This window comes from Toxorhynchites rutilus, chromosome 1 (genome assembly GCF_029784135.1).
Source record: "Toxorhynchites rutilus septentrionalis strain SRP chromosome 1, ASM2978413v1, whole genome shotgun sequence".
NCBI lineage: Eukaryota > Metazoa > Arthropoda > Insecta > Diptera > Culicidae > Toxorhynchites > Toxorhynchites rutilus.
Genome location: NC_073744.1, coordinates 45166946 through 45187381, shown reverse-complemented (window position 1 = coordinate 45187381; position 20436 = coordinate 45166946). Strand labels below are relative to the sequence as shown.

At 38.0% G+C, this 20436-nt stretch overlaps 1 protein-coding gene across 2 annotated transcripts in view; it reads right to left on the bottom strand.

The window, feature by feature from the left end:
- Positions 1-20436, bottom strand: part of LOC129762843 (autophagy-related protein 2 homolog B) — a 66890-nt gene that overhangs the window by 25432 nt on the left and 21022 nt on the right. For both annotated transcript variants that reach the window (XM_055761406.1, XM_055761405.1), the window contains one exon: positions 1956-2262. In XM_055761406.1, coding sequence (XP_055617381.1) covers positions 1956-2262 — 307 coding nt within the window. The remainder of the gene's footprint in view (positions 1-1955; positions 2263-20436) is intronic.

The window sequence follows — 20436 nt, the reverse complement described above, 5'->3', positions numbered from 1 at the left end:
AACATAATAAAAAGAATGTGATTTTCGCGATTTTTTTCAACGAGAAAATAAATTACTATGATTAATCTGATATCACAGTTTTATCAGGTATATATTACTTAACAAACAAAAAATAAATTGGTGTTAATTGGACTGTCCCCTGAATAGCCGCAACCGGTTTGTTGAACCCTTGCAACCTTGTAAACTGGTGGGAGTTCTACAAGTTTTTCTAGTGGATCGATTTCAACCAATGATTTTTTTACGTAATCTTGGATATATTTCCTGTCGTCGTACATAGGATTTTCTCAAAATATTGATTTTTGACGAAATGGCGACATTTTTTGTAAAAAAAAGAGACGAAACAAAAACATTTACCAAAATTTTATTTTTCAAAATATCAAAAAAGTCCTACGTGCGATGACAGGAAATTTAGTGGAGAATCTGTGAAAAACTATTTCATCAAAATCGCATGGACCGTTCCCGATGTAGAACTCCCACCAGTTTGCAAAACATGGTTTCGAGAAGAACGCGTTTTAAATTTTGGGTTTTGGAGCGCTCCTTACGCAAAGTCTTAGGTCCACTAATTGGCTTGTAACTTTGGAACGGAGCATCGGACAAACCTGGGACAAAACCTACAGTAAAGTAGACATCCTAGAGAACATTTTAGGCCAGAAATATTTCTTTTTTATTTCTTCAAGTTTCCATAGTGTACTACCCCCTTAATGAAAATTACCTTTAAAAATTGAACCTACAGATTTTCATCATGAGTTCACCATGTTTGGTTGCCTGCAGGTACGGAAATTTCGATAACCGTCTCGCATACGTATTCTCCGGATGGTACTATGGTTAGTGTTGTGTTTTTTGACGAAGTCGTAGTCCAACAGTCCCGGGATTGCCTTAATTGTTCTCAATACCTTCAACCTCAGCTTCCGATCGTAAGTTCCACTACTACGCGACATCTCACATCTGAACAACAGTTGCACGTTCACGTTCATAAACGGTGATTCCGGCTTCTAACTGACGGCCTCCGTTGCTGTCAAAAGATCGAGCCTGTTGGGGTATGCGAGTATGCGAAAATCAAATTCAAATTAAATGACAGAGAATTATGATTTGAATAAAGCTATATTGGTGATAATTAATACCGTTTATCTGTGTGATATTCTAGTTTTAAGTTGTATAACTTCGAAATCCGTTCTGTACAAAGGTGACGGAAGACGTTATGTCGATATCCACCGTTGGATAACCAATCTTTCCGCTTCATCTAAACCAGCAATATCCAACCTTTGGCCAACAGGACACTTTTTATGGAATTGAAATAGCAAATGCAGCGTTCGCTCTACGGACAAGTTGAAAACGGTACGATTAGGTCGTATTATTAGGTCGAAATATGACATTCGAAAAAAAATGCAGTCCTCAAGCCTGGCTTAAACTGGATACAAGGGGTACGCCAAACATTCTAGATGCGTAGTGGATTCTTGAACAAATTTGTAAATATTGGCAGAAGAGTCCACGGAGTTTCAGTGAAAAAAAAAAGATTCTACTTGTTATGCCCATTAACATACACCGCGATAACGTGATAACACAAAATCAATAATGCGTGAATGAGATGATTGAACACGTTGCTTCGTCACCCCACCAATGAACCCGAATGTGAAAGATATGGTCGTGAGATTTTGTGCTATCGTCGTACAACGTGGCGTCATGTAAACAAACACTCGTTTTTCTCCTTCGCATTTTGTTTATCGTTGGCTAATGTACTGATGGCTGCGTGTTCCGTTCAGCTAGTCAGTAAGTGTTTCCTATACGGTGTGAATCACCACCAGTCAGTTAGGGAATTGGGTCAACAAAATTGTGTTTGTACGGGATTCAGTTCTTTTGCGACACATTCTGGTTTGTTTTGCGGTGTTAAGAGTTCTCATCGCCCCTTATATTGCGTATTAGCTGGTAAAAACGAATCCGTAAACCCACTCTCTTACCGTTGTCGATAATTTGTGCGAATTTTTCAATTCCCTCAATGCGGCTGACGGCAGGAATTTCTTCTTTTTGCATGCACTCTTCGGCCAACTGGATCGAGTTTGACATGGAAGACCACATCGATTCGAGCATCGACTTTCCATCCGTATCCCGTGGTTTTGGTCTGATTGTGATCGACAGATTCGATAGCTCCACAGAGCTATCCTTGGTGAATATTGAGTCATAAGGAATGCAAATGGACACTGATCCGATGTGTCCCTGGGTCACCTGGATACCCAACGATTGTTTCTCACATAGCTCGTTCAATGCCTGAAAAACACAATATCAGAATTTTATCAGAGAGTTATTTCGGCAACATATGGAAAGTATCAAATAACAGGGTGTGTTCTATGTATCTATGTATCTATGACGTGAGTCGTTGCAAAATCATTGATAAGTTATGGCAGAGCAGAAATAGGCTGCACATGACTGTGATTGATATTTACAAAACACCTTAACGAACAGACGTTCGAGCCATGAATAAGCGCTATATTCTGGTATTTTGTTTGAATTTTAAACAAATGACGTCTTTTTGCTACACACAAATATCATGGCCATACACACACAATGGACGTTTTGATTTTGTGACAAAAATAGCGCATAAAAAAGAGCGAATGGTAATATGGTGAATACATTACACTTGTCTCCTCCGAAGCAGTTCCGACCGGTTTTACATGCTAGCAAAATTTCTTAGCTTTTTCATACATGTTGAGAAGTTTTAAATATTTTATCCCTGTGTAAGGCCGTGGCAACTATATTGCCATCCACGAAAAATATTTCTTTCGCTGTACTTGAAATATTGTTTCAATATTTCACTTAACCAAAAAACTTCTAAAGGTATCTGGCAATACTCCAATTGATTTGGGCTGCTAAAAATGTACGATATTAATTTGGGAGTTATTTTTATGTGACAAAACCAAAATTTTGGAGCGCCCGCAGAATAATCGTTTTGAATGCGTTGAAAATGCAAAAGGTTGATAAGTTTTTCACTGTAAACGTACTATTTAGTATCTACTGTGTAAGATAATGCAGTTTTTCCAATAAAATAAATGATTAAGATAAAAAAATAAAAAAAAATTCTCTGCACTAGAGATATTGTTTTGATTTTTACCAAAGCCGCAAGAAAGTGAATTTACAAGGCAGCGGCAAACAGTTTGGAAGTTTATAAACATTTTCAAATCTACACGATTTGTGTAGAATAATTGATGATATTTTATGATTTTATCGGTCAACATTATGCTAAACTGCTTGAGAATGGTAACATGATGGGAAACAAGAGTGCATTCGAAAATTATAAGAAACCACTCGACAGAAGGTCCAAGAGTAAGGAATCGTATAAGGAATGGAATGCGCTCCTGTTTCCCATCATATAAAAATGTCATAGTGTACGGTGCGAATAATTTGAAAACCCTGTCTCAAAAGGGTTGGTCACGTCGAAAATGTCCTAAAATAAGTTTTATTTAGGTTTTTGTAAAATAAAAATCGGTTCAATTTTGTGGAAGCTATTAAAATTTGTTGCGTGAGCGTTTAATCTGAAAGACCCTGTAGATTAAGCTCCTATACTGTCTTCGAGAAAACTACGAGAAATAATTATGAAAAAAACACTGCAACACTAGTTTCGTTATACAGTAGAACCCCGATTATCCGTGGAATAGTCTGGCTAGCTCACCGCGAATAACGAAAATCGCAGATAACGCAATAAAGAACTAAAAATGAGTTCCAAACACGAAAAAAGATAGTTCAGCATGAAGACAATGTTTTATCAATACAGAAATCATTAAACTGTCCATCTATAAGGTCGTGTACATTAGTGGCCAGATATGTAATGTGAGAGCCGTGATCAAAACAGAAAGGCATGAGCCTATCACTCACTGACAAATTCCGGGAAGGCCTATGGATTTACTATGGAACTCGCTGTCGCGCATAATCCGCTCGCGGATATCTGAGTTTCCATTGTATTATGTTATATTGTGTTGTTTTACGTGTTCACGTGACGAATATTGTAATAAATGTTTTCCATGAATTTTGTATGTTTTACAAAAAAAAATAGTAAAACAATGCCGAGAATCATGTAGAACCGCATGTAGATTCAATTTTTATGTAATTTTTCTTAAATGGTTACGATTTCACAAATTATTGAAAATTTAATTTTTTTTTATAAAAATATACAAAAAATCGAATGGGGGGATATTTTGAGATATAACAGTTCTTAATATTAAATTAAATTTTTGAGTAGGATTTTTTTTCCAGTACATTCCAAATGTTATTTTTCGTAAATGGTTAATTTTGACAACTTTGACAGACGTCATATTTTAATAGGATATCTGAATTTTGTGTTATGATTTTTTTTAATGCCAAAAGGAAAAGTGTTAATGAATAAAGCAGAAGGAAAAAATGAGGCTTTTTACCATAAAAAATTGAAAGCTGAAAAGTTGAAAAGATCTAAATTGCTCTTGAAATCGGTCGATTTCATCAAGTATGTAAAAACTTGTCGAATCAGGAAAACTTAAAGATCGCCACGCAAATAATACGATCTGTTTCGAATACATCGAAATCAATTTTGCAAATCAAGATATCGTTTAAGTTGAACGTTTCTCGGGAGATTTCGTCAAAAGTCACAATCTCAAATGGATGGTATTACACCTTTACTAGGGTGACAACATAGAAGAATATTCCATCGTCGAATGTAAAGATCCGACCATGTACATTTTGTTTATTGGCCCAGAAAAATGACCTGTGCAAAATTTCAGCGCAATTGGACATGATTTAGAGGTGCCTCAAAGCGTTCAAAGTTTGATTTTTTGAACCTTGACAATCTCCCAAGGGGAGAGTACATGAAATCGAGATTTTCAAAAAAATGCATGCCAAATGTCCTCAAATTGCATAAAACGTCGAGATTTACTGTTATCAAAAAAAAAAAAATTCAGACGAAAAAACGACAGAGTGCCAAAACGACAGAGAGTCAATTTCCGACAAAAAAAAATCATGCAATTTGAAGACGTTTGAAGTCCCAGAGAGTCGTTTTTCGATAAAACTGTTCAGCAGATCTCGACGTTTCATGTAATTTGAAACATTTGGCATAACAAAAAATATATTTTTTCGAAAACCCCGATTTCATGTACTCCCCCCGGCTCGCTGGCTGTACCGCGACTAGAATTCGAATCCGTGCGAAGACCAAACTGTACAAAATATTTTTTTGACGAAAACCTTTGGTGTAATTTCGATTATTGGCGTTCAAGAAAGTGCAAATTTAATTTTTTTTAATCTTCCACTTTCCGGGAAATAACTGTTCGAAATATAAAACATTGTCTAAAACCTGCATTTTTTCCTGTTCAGTCGAATGGTTTATATCCTACACCACAATGTTTTTTTTATCAAATATCAAAAAATATAAATACAGGACGGTATTACATTACCGATTTAGAGTCCCGATAATATACAGTCTTCAATGTCTTCTCACTGTTTATAATCGAATCCTGTATACACTCGAGTCAAAAAAAATATTGTTTTATCCGTTTTATATACTTTTATTTAATTTTTTATTCATACCCTTAAAATCAGAAAACAACTTTCTCACATAACAGAAATTACATATAATCGAAATCTTTCCGAATGTGAGAGAGGATCATATTTGATGGAAAAAATCCTTCTATGTGCGAATTACAACACTGAAAGACTTATTGAACTTTTTTTTTTGTTTCGACCTCTGTCGGCTTAAACCGACATCCTCAAAAAGTATGCTATGTAGGAGGATTATGTTGCTTCCATTTAAAAGAGGGATTGAAATAACTAGCCAAACCTAGAAGTTAATGGTTTTTAATTTTTTTTTTTACTACCAGTACCGAAAATATTCACGTTCACGATATTCAAATAAGGTGAATTTCAGCCACCTTGTATTGATAACTTACTATATTCGAAACGTCGAAATTGAAGAACATTGCGTGTTAGTGAAAATCAAAGCATAAAATTCAACGTGAACCAATTGAGAGTGAAATCGATTAATGGTAAAGGATGGCCATTCATCACACAAAATTATTATTTTTGGCGACTTCAGCAATGGAATGTAACTATTGCTGTGTTTTATGAATCTGCTCCCAATTGGCCGGAAATGGCATACCCAATTATATGAGCAATGGGTGAAATTAACCGACGAGCGTAAAATACACCTAATCTTGTTTTGATTTCCGGATTAATGATACTAACTCTAAACGAGTAGCAAACGAATATCGTATTCCGAAGTTAATTTGGAAAAGAAGATATAGCTTCAGGTTCATTGAAAACGACATTGATAGACCAAAAATAGAGAAGTAGAGTTCGTCAATGAAAGTGTTAGAAACTAAAATCGTGTTAGAGCGAAATGGCGGTAATGAAAGAGTCAAGAAAGCGGAAACGGAAAAAACGGAAAGAAAAACAAAAAAGGAAACAGAACCGAATGCAACGCCAACGATCAAACGGAAACAGGAACGGAAACGGAAACGGAAACGGAAACGGAAACGAGAACAGAAACTGAAACGAAAACGGAAGCGAGAACAAAAAAGAAACTGAAAAGAATGCAACGCCAACATCAACGGTCAACACTCAACGCTCATTCCTCATCGCTCAACGTTTAACGCTTAACGCTCAACGTTCAATACTACTCAATAATCAACGCTCAGCACTGCTCAACGCTCAACTCCACTCAACGCTCAACGCTACTCAACGCTCAACGCCACTCAACGCTCAATGCTCATCGCTCAACGCTTAACGCTCAACGCTCAGCACTCAACGCTCAGCGCTCAGCGCTCAATGCTCAACGCTCAACATCGCTCAACGCTCAAAACTGCTCAATACTGCTCGATCCTCAACGCTCAACGTTCAATACAACTCAACGCTCAACACTGTTCAATGCTCAACGTCGCTCAACGCTCATCGCTCAACACTGCACAATGCTCAACGCCGCTCAACGCACAATGCCGTTCTACGCAACTGCTCAACGCACAGCGCACACGGTCAACGCTCAACGAAACCCATAATGTTGCCTATTCCGGGTGCCTGATCATTTCTTTTTTTCTAAATATGGAAATACATCATGTTCTCAATAAAAATTCACTGTAAGCGATGAAGTCCGGTTGATCTTTCGTGGTAATCATCTGAAATTATTGACGGTAAGGAAGGTGCCTGAATGCAGACTTTTCGAAATTCATTCGTGCTTTTTTTCAAAAAAACACTGGACAAAGTTCACGCGTTCTCGACTCTTGTGTTATACTCATTATGACAGATATGATGTTGAGTTTCAACAGAAGAGAATTCATTCGACACTGGGAAAAAGTTAAATCCTCCATTCGTGAAAAAAAATTTGGAAATTTGTGACACTGGTTATTACCCTAATTCAGAATTCAAAATAAACGTGATTGTTTCTATTAACCAAATTGAAGCTCTCTAACTGCTCTTCAATTTGTTCTTCGGTTCCCAACTTCTATTCTTAGTTTTTGTGCAATATCATTTTACACCATTCCTGACGATTCTTCAATTAAAATCTTCGAAAATCACCATTCTTCGTCAGTGCGGAAACTCTTCACCTCACTTAAATGCACAAGCCCAATATCAAATTTAGCTTTTCATATTTACTCTACGATTTAGTTTACTGAAAAAAAAACTCTAGAAAAACACATCGTCTTTCGGTATCAGCTGATCGCACATCGTTAAAATGTGCTTTTGTAAGCTTCGCATGCACACATCTCTCGTCAACTTACCCAGTTATACCGCATTGAAGCTAGTGCGGGTCAACGAAGATCACACGTAGATGTCTAAAGAGAAAAACCGGATAGAAATTTTATGTAGTCAGTGGCTATTGGGTTGTTCCGAAAGTAATTTCGAACATTTCGCGCCCTTCGAGATCCCAGCAATCCCGCAAGTTGCTGCTCGGGTGTGAAAAAAGCCGTCCAGTAGCTATGACCACTCTGAGGGAAGCAACAAATCGACATAATTTTCGAACAACCCAATACATCACGGCGGCCAGCATTGAGAGCCAGTGCAGTTGTGCACTTATGTATACAAAATATCGGCATGCACTTGAAACCTATCATCTCGTTTTGCTGTCGAACATGGGGGAACCAATTATTATGCAGTGTAATCGCTGAAAGCTCTGAACTTCAATACCGCAACAATAAAGCATACCACACATCGAGGAAGCTACACATTTGTTCTTCAAAGCTGAGAATGGTAAAACAAGTTTCTAAAAAAGGCAAACAACTTGCGATCGGGTTTGTTTTTGTTTTGACCAGCACAGATATGGCTGGCAGTTTGTCCTTTTCATTCATGCTCACTCGATCCGTACGAGTTCCTAATGCTCTCTTGCTCGTGCTTATGCGTCCGTCTCCCTGAACCGCAGTTCGTTTGGTCGCAAAGGTGTTATTCATGCCGCTGCTCTCAGATTATTGTATTGAAGTATAGCTAGCTGGCCCAACTACTACATCCCAGCATTCTACAACTCATGCGGGTTGGTGCTGAATGAAAAACGCTTTTACATGTGCTCCCAAACAAAAAGAGGAAGTGGAATCGTTTCAGAAATTCGGCCATAGTAAATATCAACATCGTTTTGAAAATATTGTAAAAATAAAATACATCAAAAATGTTCTTCTTCCATCTTTTTCTTGTGAGAAGAAGTTCACAACAACACATCAATGCAGGCGAATACATCATTCAAGCGAACCGTTTATCATTCAATTATTTTGAGCCACATATTAGTAGCAGTCCGAAAAGGTTCTGCTCCAATTAAATGACAGGTCAAATTAGCAGGTTACGCGAATCGATGCCATGCAAGCTCGCCATTCTTAGTTTTAATAATTCATAAGACGACCACCTAAAAGCGAAGTATCCGACATTTGCCATCGCACGACAAATGCAAAAACAAATACCCCTCTCCCTCGATGTGATTCTTTGTCTTCAATTCCAGTAAGTATACACCAAACAAAATTTATTACCAATTATCATTCCAAACGCGTTTAGTTCACATTACCGTCTTTCTTAGTAAGTGTGTAATTTTGTACACACGCTCTTTTCGTGGTTCTATTTTGAACATGTTTTTTTTTCTATACCAGTGGTGAAGGTCAGTTATGTATGATGAAATTTAAATTTAGTTTACGGAAGTGAAACGAAACGCTGAGCGTGTGCAACTTATCTTATCACTTTGGGAACCACATGATCCCGTGTCTGGATTCAGTGCAGCATTAACAAGTTTGCTCATGAACCACACCACTCTGGACGGTTTTGTTACAATGTGCTCGACATCTGATGAATAGAGAATTCAACATAATCGTTCAATTAATTTTAAGCACGCGCCACCACCACCACCACCACCGCGGAATCTAAAACGCCATTGCTGTAAGGGAATAAGGGAAACAAATAATCACACGCGGCAGGCAACTGATAGCCAGAGGCCAGAAGAATTGGCTGACTGACTGACTACTGCTACTAGTAAGTTCGTCGTAGCGCAAATACGCTGCGCCAACATACGCATGTACAAAAGGGTGACCGGAATAAATCGCCACAGTAAACAACTGCAACAGAAACAACCGCTTAGAAAAAGTGTAGTAGGCTAGAAATATTTGGCGCGGGAAAAACATCATGTGCCTCACATTTCTATTATAAATTTATTCTCTTGTTCTCGTTTTTCGAAATTTATTCTGAGGACAATGTAATGGGGACGAAGTCCCCATTTGGCGAGGATAAGGAATCGAGGCGGCCCATGCCGCCAAGATGACGCAATCCGAGTCCACCGCCGACCCGCCGTCGGAAGCGGCGGTGTCTCGCACGCAAACCTGGGATCCACTGATTGCCCGGTTAGTTTGAAACATAGGATACGATCCTTTAGCAATGTCCGACCGAGCTCTAGCGAGCGTCGGACGGTATACGTCTGCCCGGGGCGTTACGTTTGCCTGGGGCGATACGTTTGCCCGGTTAATTCTTGTTTTGAAATACAATACCGCGCCACAATATTTATAGCCTACTACACATTTTATAAGCGGTGGTTTCTGTTGCAGTCGTTTTCTGTGGCGATTTATTCCGGGAACCGTACAAAAGTCAAGCACGAGGTTAGGTAGTGGTTCGCCTACTTAGACCTCGCCACTTGCGGTTGCGGGAGATTCTTTGCATACTGACCGCTTTATGAACGGCGTTTGGCTACGGGGAATTTAACCGTCATCCATGGCGAGCAGTTATAAACAATACAGACATTACGTCAACACTCTAGCGATGCTCGTTTTAATCGAGCATAATATCACATACTGTATGATAAACGTTTTGGGCAGCATTAGAGATGGGCGAGCGCTCACGAGCTGTTCATTTGAACCGGTTCGTCAGAACGAGCCCACGATCCACGATTCTTTACAAATGAACCACGGTTCAAAAAAGAGCCGCTTTTCAAAAGAATCTCGGTTCAAAATAAAGCCGCTTTTCAAAAAATTCTCGGTTTAAAAAAAGAGCCGCGGTTTAAAAGAGTCTCGGCTCAAAAAAGAGCCGCTTTTCGAAAGAGTCTCTGCTCAAAAAAGAACCTCAGTTATTCGTGAAAAATGAAAATGCGAAATTGCCGCCGCCACAAAATGGAAATATATTTTTTTTTTCAAAATCAGATCAAATGAGAGTCTTGACCAGTGTTGCCACATTTTGATCTGTACCAGAAGGGTTAAAAATCTTTTTCATATGTACTTTTTCGTCCAAAAATCTGTACCAATCTGGAAAAAACACTCATTTATTTACTACAAATACTACATTTGCCAGCTCTTCGTTTATTTTATATTGCTTATCAGAAAACAGGTCACGTTTTTATGAAATAAAGTTAACCTTAATAACTATTTTTGCTGTGAACGAATTCTCATGATTTGCATACCAATCGAATCGGAAATTGTCTAAGGTTTGTTGGATATGCTATACATTACAATTCGCTAATATCTAAACAGTTCAAATTCATGAAAATTAGAAGAACTTATTTTTTTCCCACACATTTGTTCTGCCGATCTGTGTGCTAACCCTACCCGTAGTTCGAATGCTTTTAACTCGAACATTTCTTAACAGATCAGAAAGATGTTTGCATCAATAGATAGGAAATATTTCGACGCGTCTATCACAATTAATGAAATGTTATTTTTCATGAGATGAACAATTGATAACTGTAAAATGTTTTGATTGGCCCGATTTACGGTTTCCCAAACACAGACTTCAAAATCGATGTACCTGTGGAAATCCGCTTTGCAAATATACATGCAAGTCGGGGGTATTTTTGTTCCCACCGGGCTGTTTTTCCCTAACACGGACTTCAAAATTAATGTGCCTGGGGAAATCCGCTTTGCAAATACTTGTAAGTCGGGGTTTTTTTGGTGTTGAGTACTGTACTGTACGCTTGGGTTGTGCAGAGCGGAATATGTTTCCCAAGTCGGATTTTTTTTGGTGTTGAGTACTGTTGTACTCGCTTGTCGTTGTGCAGACCGGAATATGTTTCCCTAGAACGTACTTTTCAATTGAGAAGCCTGGGAAAATCGTCATTTCAGATACTAGAGGTGAATGAACTTTCGCGGTTCGAGAACTACGTAAACATGAGATGTGCAATAATTTCAGAGGAAAGTGTAAAATATAATAAAACGTTTGACAATACTTCCGTTCACATATTTTGGTAGTCCTAGGCATCATATCAAACGTAAAAGGACGTTCATCAAATTTATTTGTATCGAAGAACGTAATCTATTACAAAAATCTTGACGCATTCTAAAATAATATTCGAAGTGGTAAACAAGTGGGTTGCATCATGCAATTGCGTAGTTCCACGTCGAAATATATGTCCTAGATACAATCCCTTAAAAAAAATTTAATCTAGATTGCGTACTATCACGAATAAAATTTTAAAAAGAACCGCTCCAAGCGGTTACTGCGGCGTAAAAGTCGACATGTGCCTTGATGTTGCTTTGTTCGAATGTAAGAAATTTCACACGCAGAAAAAATCTGTACCAAAAATAACGAAAAAATCTGAACCTTTCCAGATAAATCTGTACGTGTGGTAACACTGGTTTCGACTAATAGTAGTTATTTGTGAAAAATGCAAATACAAAATGGCCGTAGCCACAAAATAGCAATATATATATTTTTTTTTCTCAAAAGCTCATCAATATGGGTGTCAAATGAAACGGTTTGACTAGTAGAACACAGTAGATCATTAAAAATCCAAATCCAAGATGGCCGCAGTCACAAAATGATCAATTACTTTTCATCAACTCCAAGTCTCGCGTATTGGTATCAAATCATCAACAGCATCAGAAAAAAATGAAATAAGAAATGAAAATAAATTTGATAGTATTGCAGATGAAGCGCGGTCATCTGTGTGGGAGGAGTTCGCTGCATTGGTTGGCAAAATTCAAGCCTTACAGGATCCAGAAGCTGCTCCAGTAGTTAAGCTGGACACTTATTGAGGGGTACCACATTTGCAAAGAATAAACGATTTTTTACCTTGGAGAAAAGAAAGAAACCCTGTCCATCCTCGGTCCTACGACATCGTTCTGAAAAGACTGTATCGACTTTAACGCCTCGTGGGCGAATTTTCTCGAATGCAGAACATGATTGCATTGAAAGACGGAATAGACTTTCATTGGATAACATCGAAATGATCATGATTATAAACAAAAATATGCAATGCTCATGGTTGTGAAGAAAATTTATTAGAGAAAGCCTAGAATAAAGTAATATTTTTGTTATTCTATGCACAAATTAATGTTATAAGCTTTTTTACGTCTTTCTTTCTTTACAACCCAAATAACTCGCTTCTTGAAAAGAGCCATTGAACCGCTCAAGTGAGCCGGCTAGTTTCAATGAACGAACGGCTCTGAACCGCTCACTGAAATGAACCGTTTTGCCCACCTCTAGGCAGCATATTGTAGATAGTAGATATTACTAGACGAGTTGATAGGCAAGTTTTTTTTCCATTGTCAAAGTTATAATAGTAATCGGAAATAACATTACTCAACGCTCATAGATTCTTCTTCTCCCTCTTTTGTTTTATAGCGGCTTGAAACCCAAATGTCAATTCGCCTCCATCGAAGATACGGATCCAGTTGTCAGGTCCCTTCTCACGTCAATATTTCCCCGTAGAATATCGAAAGCGAATAAACGTTGAATTTTGACACGAGCAACAACTAGCAACGCTCGAAATAGGTTTTGACGGAGTTGATACAAATCGAATCGTATGTATTTTCTCTATATGCGTTCAATTGGAAGCATTTGCGATGTGTGGTCAACGACAACAACCGCTGCTGTAGATTTTCGCCGAAGAACACAGCTCTCACTGCTGGAAAATACGTTCTTCACATCACTTTTAACCCGGGGGCAAAGCTCAAGTTTACGAAAATTGAATGATCGATCGGATAAAAATCCGAGGGGTTCTATCTGAGAAACGACCACTTAGAACGTAGGACTACACAACCTTTTTTTCTTGATATTTGTTGGTTTATCATGTCGGATATTGTTTGCGAATATGTCTAATCTCTAACTCTCTAAAATGTTCCGGGGAACCTGAAGAAGTTTAATGGCTAGCGTAGTTTTGTAGAATAATTTCCAGAAGCAATGATTCTTTCGTGCCTTTGCGAGAACAATACACTAATTGGTCATATGTCGCAATTTATTTCTTCATATCAATGCGTGCATTCCACTGAGTATTTAACTCTTTCCCGTACAACATCGAGTCTCACTCGTGTGTAATTGAATAACATAGGGCGCTAGAACGCTCAACAGACTAGTGAAATCACTTGATGTGTGACGTATTAAATAATACGGGAAGGGATTAACAAGAGGCATCTTCCGTGCATCGCTATTCAACAAGCATCAATCACGCGTCTAACACACAGTTGCAGTGATAAAAATGAAACATCGCGAGAATGACCGTTTATGAAAAATCGTTTCTCCACTCTCGGTCAAAACCGTCAACAAAGCTAGGAGTTTGTTGTATCAGAACAGAGCCCATGCGCACGAGAGCAAATGCGAATAGCAACTAAAAGTATCCAAGGTGTGCTATTCACATGTACATGAAATGAAAAGGTTCTAAGTTTCGCGCAACTGAAACAAGCAACATACACAAAGCCAAACACTGATGGCTAGAAGCGACCTATAATCGTTTGCACTCTTGTCTTTTTTTCGCCTGCTTTGCCATGGCTCGGATGGTTGTGTTAATTGCAATGCCAGATGCATTTCAAGTGGGATATTCGTTAGCGTTCACAGCTCGAAGGGAAACAAAACACAAAACGAGCAGAAGAAGCGACCTTTGTTGCTTCTGGCACAGAAAGATTCTGAGAATATTCCTCAGAGGAGATGCAATACTTATTCGTTAGCGACAGGTTACTTACTATGCAAGGGTGAGGGGCAAATATTCTCTTTTCGCTATCCCCTTTCGTTGTTTCTATTCTAGCGGCTTCATAAGTTGCCCGTTATTGAAAGCTCTGTTCGGGAAAGCACACAAATGAACAGAACAAATGTATGGAGAAATGGGAATGATTCCAATTTTCATCAATTCCAACCATATACAGACTATGGGATTGTAGTGTATAGCATATCAAACAAATCATAGAAAATTTCCGATTCGATTGATATGATATTGAACGTTAAAATCCGTTAAAATCGCAGCAAAAATAGTTATTAACGTTAACTTTATTTCATAAAAACGTGATCTGTTTTCAGATTTGGCACCCTTAATGTAAGACGTAGTCCTACGTCAAAAATACTCACAAATCATTAAGCGGAGAGAACGAACTCAAATTCTCTCCTTCCGAACAACCACAACACAAACACAAAACAAAAAGAGGAAAAACTGTCCCGAGTGAACGAGAATAATGATGATGAACAGATATGCCAGGTTTGAAGACATTTGACTCACTGTGAAGACATTTGCATTGATATAAGTGAACAAAATGACAACATATTGCCAGAATGTGCAATGTTCTCGCAAAATCAAGAATGAATTTTCAATCAACCATCTTCAACTGTTTCTACAAAACCACGCAAACTATCGGCTTTATTCAGGGTCACTAAAGCCTTCTATTAGAGGTTATTTAAATAAGTTCGATGCAGTCGAAAATAATATCCGATGTGATAAACAAGCAAATTAAACAAACGAATTCCGTAGTCCTACATCAACAATGCGATCGTGTCTTGTACATAACTCACTTTAATTTTTTTAGCACTCTTGAGAACCGAACGGCTCTGTTACAAAGTTTTCGCTTGTGTCCTGTTCGTTCATTGGTGGTTTTAAGCCTCTTTGCCATTTGCTCTACTATCGGCTCCGGTAAAAATATAGCGAGAAACTAAAATTGGAGAAAAACTTTCCAATTCTGTGGAATTCTAAATATGGAGTGTTTTATCAATGCACTAATGGAGTCTAACTTGTTGTTGGAGTCTCGAGTTGGAGTTATTATAAATATCGCGAAATATACGGAGCGATAAAAAATATGTCCTAGTGATTATTAGGAATTTCTGAACGATTATAGTACGGAGTTGGTGAAGAGATATTTAATCAGACGAATTAGTAGCCCGCTACTAAATCTTCGATCCAAGAAGTAAGGTTTCGCAGATAACAGAAAATACAACAGAACATACCGGTCTTGGATCTACAACAGAACAACAGAATACAACAGATACAACAGAACATACCGGTCTTGGAATCATTAAAATCATTAAAAATGACATCCACCCATACTGATACAGCATTTACTCAAGCGAGAGGCGAGTTTGTGTATAATATATATGCCGTAACAATATAAAATCAATATGAGAGAGCAAAATAAGAGACACTTTGAAAATAAGCTGTTTACTCTCTCCGTTCACCTTCAGAAAATACTTTCCGTGTTTACTTATAAGATAAGAGCAGGAAAAACAAGACGTTAACCAAGATGTTGAAGATCAATGAACGAGGGACTCCTAAGGTACTTAGGTTTTATTGTCTATTTTTTTCAAAGAAAGTGACGAGTGAGACTCCATGTTGTACGGGAAAGGATTAATGCAGAAAAGGACACAACTAACATTGACAAGTTACAGAACAAATTGGTAGCGGCGGTGATGTCTTCCACCCAGCTCTATTTTTTTTCACTCCCTTCAAAACCGGAATATACTCAGATTATGAAAAAAGTGAAACAAAACACACTGAAAACAGAAAATCTTATCCGTGAAGATTGAACTATGATATGAGATATGAGATTTCACATCTGTATTTCCGTAGAAATCAAAAGAAATCCGTTAGATTTATCTCTGGTATATTATTATCTCGAGTCATTCCCTTTGATCATCAAATGGTTCCAAATAAAATGTAAATGTGTTGCTCATGTTCAAATTTATAACGGAAAATTTCATGAAACCAGATTGTCTGACGAATTTATGAAATTACACCAAGATTAAGTTTGAGGAACAACATTGCTTTATTGAAGATAATGTGTATGTAGATGTATCCCCAGAGTTATTAATGTAGGAATGAGTTTTGAATTTTAGAGTGTAAAATTACTCAAGAGAAATTTTTTGATTCCACAGTCAATATAGAAAGATTTTATATGTGATTTGTTCGTCTGATTCAAAGTAGAATAAACTTTAATGATGAGAATGTGGTAAATATATTTTTAACCGTACTAAATATCATAAAAAAATCCACTGCTGATATGCTTTCCTCATTTGTTTGGGTAAAAATTTATTCCAAAGCATGGATGATGAATTCAGTGAAAATTTGAATATTGATTTCTCTGCAATTGACTGTAGTGATGCTGTAGGTTTTACGGAAAAAATGTAAACGATCAAAAAGTTAGGCGAAACAGTAGCATTTTCGCTTATGCGAGGATTTATACCATGCTTAATAATTCTTTTACAAATCCGGTCTTCGCCCGAAGGAAAATATACTCTGTCTGTGGTGGGATGTGGGATGGATTCTGTATTATGAGCTACTGCCAAGCAACTTGTTTCTTACATGTATGGCTCGCAGCATTTTTCGACGAGGAAGCAAACATGTTCTGGGCGGATAGAATATTTAAGCTGTGTGAAAGATGGCGAAAGATTGTGAAACACAACTATGGATATAAAATTAAATTATAATGCTTTGATTGAAAATTATGTTTTTGTTTTCCCAAAAATCGACACTAACTTTTCGGACAACTATTTCGGTGAGCTATCCTGATTTATCCTGATTTTTATTTTGATTCTTCCTGATTTTTAAAAATTATGGTTGGAGACTCTGGCCGTAACAATACAAGATCAATATGAGAGAGCAAAAATAAGAGACACTTTACAAATAAGCTGTTTACTCTATCCGTTTTACTCTCAGCAAAAAAACTCTCTTCCTTGCATACTCAAAAAATACAATTTATAATGTTCATTTTATAATCTCGTGCATTGATATGACAGCGCCAGTGGTTGTGTGGATAGCGTGGTTATGTGAAACAGCCCTACGCTCCAGCCGGCCTTGCTTTCAAATTCTGTTTGACATCGTTTGGGATTTTTTTGTGAGTACAATTCCAAGCTGTCATTGAGTTTGAGAGAATGGGAAGTATGCTCAATACACACAAACATTCTAACACTCTTAAAAACAGGTGCTTTAATTGTGCATTTGACCCTGTGACACAATAAAAATCATCTTTTCTGTCTAGAATGAAACCTTTTCTGTCAGCGCTAGTTTGGATGTAGAACTGACGCCTGCAGAACCACCACAAAACGCGCCGGGTCATCTGAGTAGAAGGCGTTCGATGAGCTTTTAGGGGAACTTTGAGTCTCACATGATTCAGAAGGTGTTACATTTACGGAACTAGACGAATGTTGAGTGGAACCACATTTGTTGAGGATAAGCGATACTATATTTTGGAGGTGGAGCCGACTATCAGCAGAGAAAATTTTTCATTTTTTACATATCCAAATAATTCTTGAAAAGGACCATTGAACCGCTCAAATGAACACTTAGCCACTCACTGACATGAACAGTTTTTCCTATCTCTACTGCTTACTGTTGATGCGCATATCGTTGTCGCCAAATCAATACCATGTTTTCGTCACTTCCAAAACGACATTATCCAGAAGGGAAGATATGATACGATAGATTTTTAAATCATCCGCAAAGAAGGAAATAGTTAACATTGACAATTGATAGCGGCAATTATGTCTTCCATCTAGTTCTATTCTTTTTCGCTCCCTTCAAAACCGGAACATACTGAGATTATGAAAAAGTTGGAACAACATACACTGAAAATAGAAAATCTTATCCGTAAAGATTTAAAGACCTCTGTATTTCCGTAGAAATAAAAAAATCCATAGATTTAGCTTCTCTGCTCCTCGGGTTTTATTTTATTTATTTTATTTATTTATTAATTCATCAACGGGCTTTAAGGCCCTAATGATGTAGCTTACTTCTAAATACGAATATTGCATTACATAAAAGTCGTCACAAAGTCATAACATAAACCAATTATCACATGGCAATTTCATCATTAAAAAAAGAACTGAATCTTCGATGAAGAAGCATTCGGGATAGATTAAAGTCGAACAGCCTGGCTACTCTGTTAAAGAGTCGTTGCAAACCACTGAATCCACCGAACATGCTATAATTCGTGCGTAGCACAGGCAGTCGTAACATCGAATTATTTCGGAGAGCTCGGAGTCGAACGTTGATATTGATTTTTTCCAAGAGAACGGGACAGTCTATGCGTCCTTGCAAAGCATCAGCGATCAGCAAAGCTCTTGCTGTGTCTCTACGAACCGACAAAGATTCCAAGTTGATCAGCTGACAACGACTCTTGTAGCTCGGTAATCGGAAGGGGTCTGTCCATGGCAATCTACGAAGTGCATATCGCACGAACCGTCTTTGAACTGATGCCACTCTTTCGACACCGTTGTTGTAATGAGGAGAAACTGCTGAACCATACTCTATAATGGAACGAGTTAGAGAGCAGTAGAGGGCTTTAAGGCAGTAGATGTCCGTGAAGTTTTTGGCATTCCTGAAAATGAACCCCAGAGTTCTGCACGCTTTGTTGACCATGAATGAGATGTGCTGTTTAAATGAGAGTTGCGTGTCCAAAATAACTCCCAGATCCTTGACTTCGCTAACGCGCTCGACAACCGTGTCGAACAAGACATATTATTATTCCCCTTGAACATCAAAGAGTTCCAAATAAAATGTAAATGTGTTGCTCATGTTCAAATTCATAACGGAGTTGTCCTTCCTACTCCTCTCAACTAATGATTCCGAGCAGTATCCAATCAAACTACGATCCAGCAGCCCTATGCGTGTTAGTCTAGCGATGATGACGTCATCAAACTCGCTCAATACGACATCTGACATTTGAGTAGTTTCGCGTGATAAGTCCGCCGTTAATAGCCTGAAGAACTGGTTTGCTATTTCTCTTACATAGTTTTGTGTTTTTTTTCTTTCAACTACACTTTTTTGCTCGCATAAATAACGACATCGGGCCGGGATATGCACTTATAGAGGCCTAGAAAGATTAACTGTAATTACTGATCGACTTAACTCGAACGACACGTTTGTCGATAGCTTGATCGAAAGCGATAGTAAATCTAGAAAACACATTAAACAAAAACGACCTCAAATTGAAATCAATATTTTCGCGATACTGGATACTGAAATTGAATTTGGATCTATTCACAGTAAAGATTCAAGATGAAAAGAAAAATAAGTTTAACATTATTCCAACAGAATATAGCAACATTAGTACAAATCAGAAAAAGTGTAATAGTGTAATATGCATAGCGAAGTCGATCCTCGCCTTTACACCATCTGACAAAGTTGCCATCCTTTCACCAGGTGAACAAAATAAAAATAAATAAAAACACAAATAGAGAAACAACGTGAAAGGCCCCTATCAGCTGATGATGTGGGGCTGTTGTCGGTTACTACGGTTGATTCCGCGAGGCATACACGAAAAGAAGAAATTCCACCATCCCAGCAGTTCACTAGTGCATTCAGTAGCGTTCTATTATGCTCAAACTAGACACTCCACAATCCAGTTTTATATAGTACCACTTACAACAGGTACTACTCGCGGCGAGATTGCGGTGTTCACTTACTCACTTTTCAAATGACCCATTCCTAGAGATCGCACATTTGGCGCTTTCCAACCGATAGGAATAAATAAAAAGCGAAATCGGTAGTTATCAGTGGATTCGTTATGCTTTGAACCTTCTCGGGGCTCTTTCTTCACCCAGCAAGGTTTTTTTCCTTCTGTACTGTGCGCTTATGTACTAAATACACGCTATTGAAGAAGTTGATGGAACCGGTTTCTTTCTTTCTTTTCCAGGGCAAATTTCAGTTGATGAGATCATGTAAGCTTCGCAAAGCAGAGCGAGATCCACTTTATGATTCAAACACAAGGAACCGATAGAATCGACCGTAACATCGTGTGGGCAGGGGAATGCTGTAGAACTTGGCGGCGGCGGCGAAGGCGGCGTTTGCCC